At 36.6% G+C, this 8,632-nt stretch overlaps 1 protein-coding gene across 2 annotated transcripts in view; it reads left to right on the top strand.

The window, feature by feature from the left end:
• Nucleotides 1–4,399, top strand: part of cept1b (choline/ethanolamine phosphotransferase 1b) — a 29,620-nt gene extending 25,221 nt beyond the window's left edge. For both annotated transcript variants that reach the window (XM_035953452.2, XM_023281474.3), the window contains exon 10: nucleotides 290–4,399. In XM_035953452.2, the coding sequence (XP_035809345.1) occupies nucleotides 290–412 (123 nt within the window). In that variant the 3' untranslated portion in view covers nucleotides 413–4,399. The remainder of the gene's footprint in view (nucleotides 1–289) is intronic.
• The last annotated feature ends 4,233 nt before the right edge of the window (nucleotides 4,400–8,632 follow it).

The raw sequence follows: 8,632 nt of genomic DNA on the forward strand, positions 1-8,632 counted from the left end.
AACACCTTCTCATTCAATGCTTATTTATTTGTATTATTTTCAACATTGTAGATTAATACTGAAGATTGACAGTTTTTTGTTTGGAACATAATTCCATATAGTTTGGATGTCTTCAGTATTAATCTACAGTGTGTAAAATAAATTAAAACTATTGAATGAGTCAAAAGTCATGAGATGTTGTAAGAAAACATTAAGTTCTCTCCTGCTTTTCCCTCCTCCTGGCTGTAATGGGCTTCCACTCCTGTTTTCCTGCCTATAATAAGTGATGGTGTTTCTTTCTCTCCGGCAGATCATTTCCTTGTTTGACTTGGTGCGTTACTGTGTCAGTGTTTGCAACCAGATTGCCTGCCATCTTCACATTTTTGTTTTCAAAATCAAGCCTTGTTCACTGCTCAGTTCTGCTGCTCACTGAGGACACGCCGGCCATTACTGACTCTGTCCCGCCCCGATAGTCGCACTCATCTTTTCTTCCCTGTTTTCCACATAAAGATGCAGGGGGTGATGTGGTGTAAAGTATGTGCTTCTGCCAACTGAATGTGAGGACAAATAATATATATTAAGATACTGGAATATTACTGTCATTTTGTTTCTTTTTCACCAGTGCAGAATTGAATTTGTACCAGTTTCATCTTCTGCCCCAGTAATAAGAAATCTCCTTCTGACAAACTGACGGTTCCACAGAGCAGATGTTTCAGGTGCTACTCGCTGAGTTCAAGGAGAGAAACTTACGTGTGTTTTAACTGTTCATGTGCAAGAAAATGTATAGGTATGACTCTTTGCTTTCCATGATGATAATTTTTGTAATATTTGCATAACTTTACCTTTTTGCTATTGTAAATACCAAACTTGCAGTGTCTGTGCTTCTCTTTTAAGTTAAAAAAAAAAATCCTGCTTGGCACATTTATAAAACCTTCCTTTATGTATTTTAAAACGACCTCATCCTCTGCGTGTCACGCAAAACTGTGCCACTGTTTCCCGGCAGCAAGACGATGTTTTGGAGGAAAAACTTAACGTCAACTTCACGTCCTCAATGTGCAAACCTTCAAAAATATTCACTGCCAGTATTTTCTCAGTTACATTTGCACATTTGGTCAATTTAGGTGGGACTTTTGTGTTTGTTTATTGTCCTACTACTGGCTTATATGTTCATTAGGGTATTCTACACTCTACTGTAAGATTTTCTCTCACTGACTGATGTTTGTAGCTCTGCAGGTGTTAATCAAAGGTTCAAACATTATTGACTGGACTTTTGATCTCAACAGAGAACTCAGCTGCTCAGGGTTTCTCACATTTTGCAGCTGATCAGAGCAAAGATCAGGACGTTTTATAGTGGAGATGCACAATGTGGCTGCTTTCATTCAGTACTGTCAAGTTTCAGGTCAGTCCTCCAGCTGTTACTCTGCTCTTTGGCACTCCTCATCCATTTACTTCATTATTTTATTTTTCATTAGTGTCAATAAATCCCACGAAAAGACCAAAACCAGTGTGTTAGTCCACCTCTCCAAACTCTCTGTAGTCTGTTTGTTACTACTGAAGATAAAAACCTGTAAAAACAGCTTGCAATTTATTGTTTGAACAGTCAGTTATGTCCGCAAATGGTTCATACTTGTATGTTTTAGCAAACAAAACAGAAGAAATAGCGCATTTGTGCTCTAGTATTCCAATCAAATGTTTCTCGATCCTATCAGTCATTTCCCCACATTAAACACACTTCAAGTGTGTTGAAGTTTATAAAATCACTCCAGTGTTTATGCTTGACAACTGAATAACTCTGCATTAAGAAAAATGCTGCATTTCTGCATCGAAGTTCTTCCTTAATGTTCTGTAGGTGTTCAGGAACCTTGTTGTAAAGCTCCACTGTCTGAAATGTAGTGTGAAATGAGTGGGATGTACTGTGACTCCACCAGCTCCAATAGACAGAGAAAACCTAAATTCTCCACATGCATGTCAGTGAATGTATTGTAAATGAGCTGTAGTACCTGGTTGTTCTACCAGGTGGAGCCTCTTACTGTTTGATTCAATAGAAGTTACAGGTCGTCACTCAGGCCTTGTCCACACGTAGCAGGGTTTTTGTAAAACCGAATATCCTGTCCCCTCCGTCTAGAAAAAAACTTACGTACACACCACCTCGTTTTTAGAAAAAAACTTCATCCACACCTAACCGCATAAGTGTGTTTTTAAGCACATTCATAAGCATGCCGGACCTTTAGGTGGCAGTAGTTCCCCAAATCCTAGCAAGGTGGTGGAGAATAACCATCCTTAACGTCGTCCTTCGCCTGTGTTGTTGAATGTGGAGCAGTATCTGGGCTTGTAAAAACAAGCAAGTAAAAAGCACCTGTACAAGAAACAGCGCCCAAAACCTTGTGAGAGCATCCATACTGTTACCGAATGTAAACACAGGTTGCATATGTGACGTAAGAACATATTTTGTCGCAGGCGGTGACGTTTCGAAATGCAAAACCTCGGTTACTGATGTCCACATGGAGACGCATAAAACGGAGAATTCGCAAATCTTCACTTTGGTCAGAGTTTTTAAAAAGAATCGTTTTTGATGGCGTAAATCTGCGTTTTCATGTGGATGATAGGCCGAATCGTAGAAAAATATCTTCGTTTTGTGAGATACCCGGCTACGTGTGGACAAGGCCTCAGACTACAGGCAGCTCATGTTGGCAAGCAGAGAGCACTGTGGGAGTTTAGCTAACAATGGGCACCATGACAAAAACCTCTGTGACATTTAATGACCTCTGATCGAGTTGTTTAGTCCTACAAAAACAGCGTTTCTTCATTCAGTCTGTTACTTAATGTTATTTAGATCTTCAGGAACGTTAGCCTAAAGTTCTAGAGGACACTCAGAAATACCGTGTTTAGAGGATAGGATGTACTGTGACTCCACAAGCTCCAACAGATGGTAAAAACCGGTTTTCTCCACCTGCATGTCAGTAAATGTATTGTAGATGAGCTGTAGTACCTGGTTGTTCCACCAGGTGGAGCCTCTTACTGTTTATTACTGTAGAGACCAGAGGAGGCGTCACTAAGACTACAGGCAGTTTATGTTGCTAAGCAGAGAGCATTGTGGGGGTTTAGCTAGCAATAGGCACCATGACAAAGACTTCTGTGATGCATAATGACCTCCGACCGAGCTGATGTGTTTAAGACAAACTTAGATCAACAAAGATGGAGTTTTTGTATGATGAAACAGAACTCTCTTTGTTGACTCAAATATCAACATCAGCACAAGACAAATGTCCACTGTACTCAACTTGTGTTATTGATGAATACAGTATTGATGGATATTGTTACTGATTGATGTTTAAGAAAATTATGTAAAATTTGCATTCATGGCAAGAACGTAAACGAAGAATCGGGCTGAGGTTTGTGTCGATGAGTTAAGAAGTGCCTCTAGTGTGGCCTTTCTGTGTGGAACGTCCTGTGATTTATGAGGTCAGTGTTTTTTTTTTTGGATGAAAAATGCAGTTTTCAATATCATGAAGTAGTAAGAGGCTCCACCTGGTGGAACGACCAGGTACTGCAGCTAAGCTACAATACATTTGCTGACATGCACGACCTTCTTCTTCTGTTCTGACTCACCGGATGTAGACTGTGGGTATAAACCTGCCACTGGTCGCTCATTTTCATTTCATTTGTTACAATATTGAAAACCCTTTCTTATAATATATTTAATATATTTCGTCTCCCTGCTGCAAATGTTCCACCAAAAGAAATCTTATTATTTTAAGGAAGACCAAAGCTACATCCTTAACTCCTCCCACAACGACTGTGATTGGTCTAAACAAATACAAACGAGTCAATGTTTTTTCCTTCTATAGCAGGATGATAATAAGCTGCAGTCTGACCAGGCAACTGATTCTGCCTTATTGGTTAATGTGTGTTTAATTAGGTATTTCTCACCATTTGTTGAATAACTCACCACGTTCTTAGCACAAGTGGCCAAATTTTGCATTTTTTTTAACCAAAACAATACAAATAAAATTAGATTTTTTTTTGAGTCAAAAAAAAAAAGAATATTTACATGTCGAGTTTCTGTTTTTGTTCTGTGTAGTTTTTATCAATAAACAAAACCACATGGGAATAAAATCTATCCGGCTCTGAAACACAGATTTGAACTGTCAGTAGATGTTTGGGTTCTTTTTCATGGGATTTATTAAAAATAAAGAAGCATCGAATATTACTTAAAATGAGCAACGTGTGTTGCAGATTCACTGAGCCTTACGCTGTCGAAATGTTAAAGTCTGGTCGGCATTATTTTTCCTCCACAAAATCCAACGTGGTCACATGTAGGCGACTGAGCAGGAGATGAGGTCACACAATGACGTCACAGTTTTTACGGTGGTGACTGACGAGAATCTGTTCAAACTTAATAAAAGTCTGTTTATTTGAAGTGTGGCTGCCACTCGCTCTGCCTCCACCTCTGATACTGTTACAGCAGCTCCACGTTTGTCCCCAACAGACGACTGTAGCGTTTTCTTTGCTTTTGCATATTGTGCCTGTTTTTTTATGTTTTATCCACCTGCTGACTCTGTCTTACTGTTGCTGCCTCTGCGGTTTGTTTAAAATGATCTACGATGCCAAGTGTCAACTGTAGTGAGAGTCATTCATGAAATTGGTCCTAAACCCAATGCAATGAGTTCAGGTTCAGTTATCTGGATAGAAAAAAAGACTGTTGGCAAAACAAAGGTTTCCACACACCAGTATTAAAAGGCAGCTTCACCCAAATCACTGAAAAGTTCATCCTGTAATGACTGAAGGTGGAATATTAGAGGTTAATCCTCTGAACTCCAAGCAGTTTTTACACATTTCTCTTCACTGTTGGTTCATTTTTCACTGCAGTGTAAAGTCCTGAACCTCTACAGAAACAGAACAACCCTGAAGAAGGAGAGAAAACTCAGAAATGTCTTCTCAGTTTGACACAGAATGACACAGAAAAACTCAAAATTTTCAGATCATTTCATTTCCAAAAATCGAAATAACCTGAAAGAAACACATCTAACATTTGGTCCATTGGTGTCTCCAACACTGGAAAACAAAAGGAGGCTCCACGTACTTTAGAGCAGTAAAACACAGCCTGCAGTTCAGCCAAGTCATTAATTGCTCAATAGTTGCATCGAGGAGCTCAGAATTTAGTAATTTTTCTACGGAATCTGGTTTAAAAAATGGTTAATTTTTGATTTTTTTTCCAATGATACATGTAGAATAAAATGATTAGGATATATATTATCATGATTTCACGCTTAGGTTTAGTTAAATTTTATGAAACAGAACCAAAGTCACACATGAGTAGTTCAAGGACTAGTCTGAAAGTGGGAAAATTTGATGATTCTTTCAGTTTTTACAGTTTCTGGCTGATGAATTTTTGAATTTTGGTGCCAACATGTTTTGGAGTTCAGAGGATTTTTATATCAGGTTATTTATCATGAGAATTACATGACCGTTCTGAGCAAGAAGCTGTACTTAAAATAAATTGTAAGTCAAATCAAGGACAAAAGTCAAAAGGACGATACAGATGTGTATTTTGGAAACATTAAGTGTAATGTCACAGTGATAGGAAGAAAACAATCTAATGTTTCAACCTTTTAGGGGAATGTAATTGAAAATAATATGAAAATAAATTCAGAATTTTACTAAATTAGTGTGACATGTCAAGAATTAAGTCTCAGTAGTTTGAGAAAAAGAGGGAAAAGTGCCAGTTTACAAGAAATTTTGCAATGCTGAAGGAACAAAATAGTCAACATGAGAATAAAATGAGAACTCTTGCAACATTTTGAGAATATATTGATAGAGCCACGATGAAAAGAGATGCTGCTACAAGGTCGAAAATAACATTCAGATGATAAAGACGTGTTTTAAAGAGTAGAAAAGTCTGTTTTTACAAAAATAAATTGCAATATTGAAAGAAAGCATCAATATGAGAATAAAGTTGTAATTTTACAAGAGAACAGCTGCAATATTATGAGAATAAAGAAAATCATGATTGTTCATAACAGATGAGAGTACAATGAGGCAAATATTTCAGTATTTTAACAATTAAGTCTCAGTACTTTGTAAGAATCACAGTATATCGAAGTAAATTTTTAGTTTCTGAATGGAAAACTACAAGAAAAAATGTGCAATATATTGAGAGATATGTCGGTATTGTCTCTGGAGAGGCGACAGTGCTGCTCTAGACGAAGGATTTAAAGAGAAAAAGGCAATATTGTTTGAATAAGTCCTAATTTTACAAAAAAAATTCCAAAACTTTGAAATAAGAAAAACATTTTCAAGATTTTTTTTTTCTTTTTCGTGAGTAAAGTGATTTTATGAAGACAAAGCTGTGATTTTAAAAGAGAAATTGTAGATTTTTTTCTGATTATTGCTCAAAATCTGAACAAACTAAATTCTTTGTGTTTTAACACTAAAATCTCAACACGTGAAGTAAAACTTGATAAAAGTGTTTTCTTGTGATTTGGGTGAACGGCGCCTTTAAATGAACACGTTTTGTAGGCGGTGAACTAACAGATCAGTGTTGACTCTCAGTCCCAGAATGTCACGTAGGTTTTTTTGTTTATTTTCTACCATGTTTTAGGAGGAAATGAAAATGCATGTGTAGTTTCTGCTGAGAGTTTTTGTCCAGCCTCTGGTCGTCTGGTTCCTGCTCGACTCTCATTGTTTCCAGTAGAGTTTGCCTTAAACACGTCTGTTTCCACTGAGGTTTGTGTTGCAGTTTGTGTTGTGTTGGCCGGACGCCACGCTCAGGTATCTCACCGTCACAGTGTGTTCTTGTGGACGAGTGCAGGAAACGAGACACCTGACAGTCTCTCCTCCACCTACCAATGCAAATAAATTCATACTCTCACCTGGACGCAGCTTCCTGCTTCTGTTTTACTGGACGGATTCAGCTGCTGCAGGACTGAAGCATCTTTTAGCACCGAGAGCCGTGAGTTATGAAGGACGAAATGGTTTGATCTTATATGATTGATTGATTTCATTATTTTTGTGTCATGCACACAACCCTCATAGGTTTATAAGACACCAATACATCCAAAACACACATTATTCTGCTGCTCAGTTCTCAAACTAAACATGTTGCCTCTTATCCCAGGACTGGCAAAGAAATTCTGCTATGAAAAAGGTTCCTGTTCTAAAACACAACTCAAGTTTTTCATGGTCGTCCAACCAAAAGAAATCAAAATGAATAGAGGACATCTTCCTGAAAAGTACCTCCCTGATATCTTCATCTACAGGACAGTAAAACAGAAACTGATCCTCATTCTCAACTTCATCTAAATTACACAACAAACTAAGTCTGTCCTTCTCTGGACCAGCATTAAACCCTTCAGCCTCTAAAGCTGATGGTTCCTGAGTGTAACTGGCCATACAGGGATCTCTGTGTTTAGCTTAAACTATACTTCTCATAAGGTTCCACGCCGTGTCTGTCCTTTATAAGACAGTTCGGAATTTCAATCAACATATCATTTATCTCTAAACCTAAGGAACATATTCCACCTAACCTATTATGAAAAATAAATGATGAGTTGTTCAAATAAAAATAAAGATTTTATTTTTAATGTTTTTATAATTATAGGGACACTGCAAAAAAGCAGAAAAACAAATATTTCAAGGGAAAAAAATAGACTAATGAGAATAAAATTAAAATTTGTGTTACAGCCTTTAAATTTTTAAGAATTAAATCCTAGTAGTTTGAGAATATCAGGATGTATCTTGAAGTGCATATCTGTGATCAGAATTGCAGGATATTTTCCATCATTTCTGAGTCTCATAACTTCATCAGTACAGTAGATGGACACATTAAATCTTTAGAGTGGAAAAACACAAACTCTGTTAAAAGCTGCAACCAAATAAAATTTTACTTCCACTCCAGATGTCAGAAATTAAAAAAGAAATGTGTATATTATCTGAAACAATGATAAATCATTTTAAAAACTATATTTAAATCAGCAAAAATAATTTTATTTTACATATATTTGCCATTAAGAAAACTATACCGAGGAGAGAAAAATGACAAATAATTAATCCAGTTTTATGATAATATCTGGTAAAATCACTGAAAAAATATTAATGTACACATTAAGTGTAAAAAAGACAAAAAAGTTTAAATTTTTTTTTTTTTACAATGAATCATTTTGTCCTTTACATCATTTCACTGAAAATTACACCTTTTGCCCTGTACTTAAATCAGGAAAAAAAATATATATATATATTTATATTGCCGACTACACAAAGGATGGAAAATAGGTGAAGAATTTTGATGGTATTTTACAATTTTTCACTCCCGGATACTTCGTGGTAAAATCATCCCTCAAAAAAGGATTAAGTTATATGTTAAATGTTAAAACAAAAACAGGTCAAAACTGTTTTTAAACAATAATTGTTCTTTTACACAGGATGATTATGTAATTACAGTTTTTCTGCATTGAAATCAGCTAGAATTACCATTATTTTACAGATATTTTGACAGTTTTGAAGGTAGCAGTATTTCACCGTGTTCCACTCTATTTTTTTTGGCTCGTTTGCTGCCAGGTTTCCACAGTTTTACTAGTTTTGCTGCAGATTCTCCTATGAGGCAGAACTCAGGTCACCTAATCCCACTGAATGTCTGTCACTGACAGGCGCATGC

The sequence above is a fragment of the Amphiprion ocellaris genome, chromosome 5 (assembly GCF_022539595.1).
Source record: "Amphiprion ocellaris isolate individual 3 ecotype Okinawa chromosome 5, ASM2253959v1, whole genome shotgun sequence".
Lineage (NCBI taxonomy): Eukaryota > Metazoa > Chordata > Actinopteri > Pomacentridae > Amphiprion > Amphiprion ocellaris.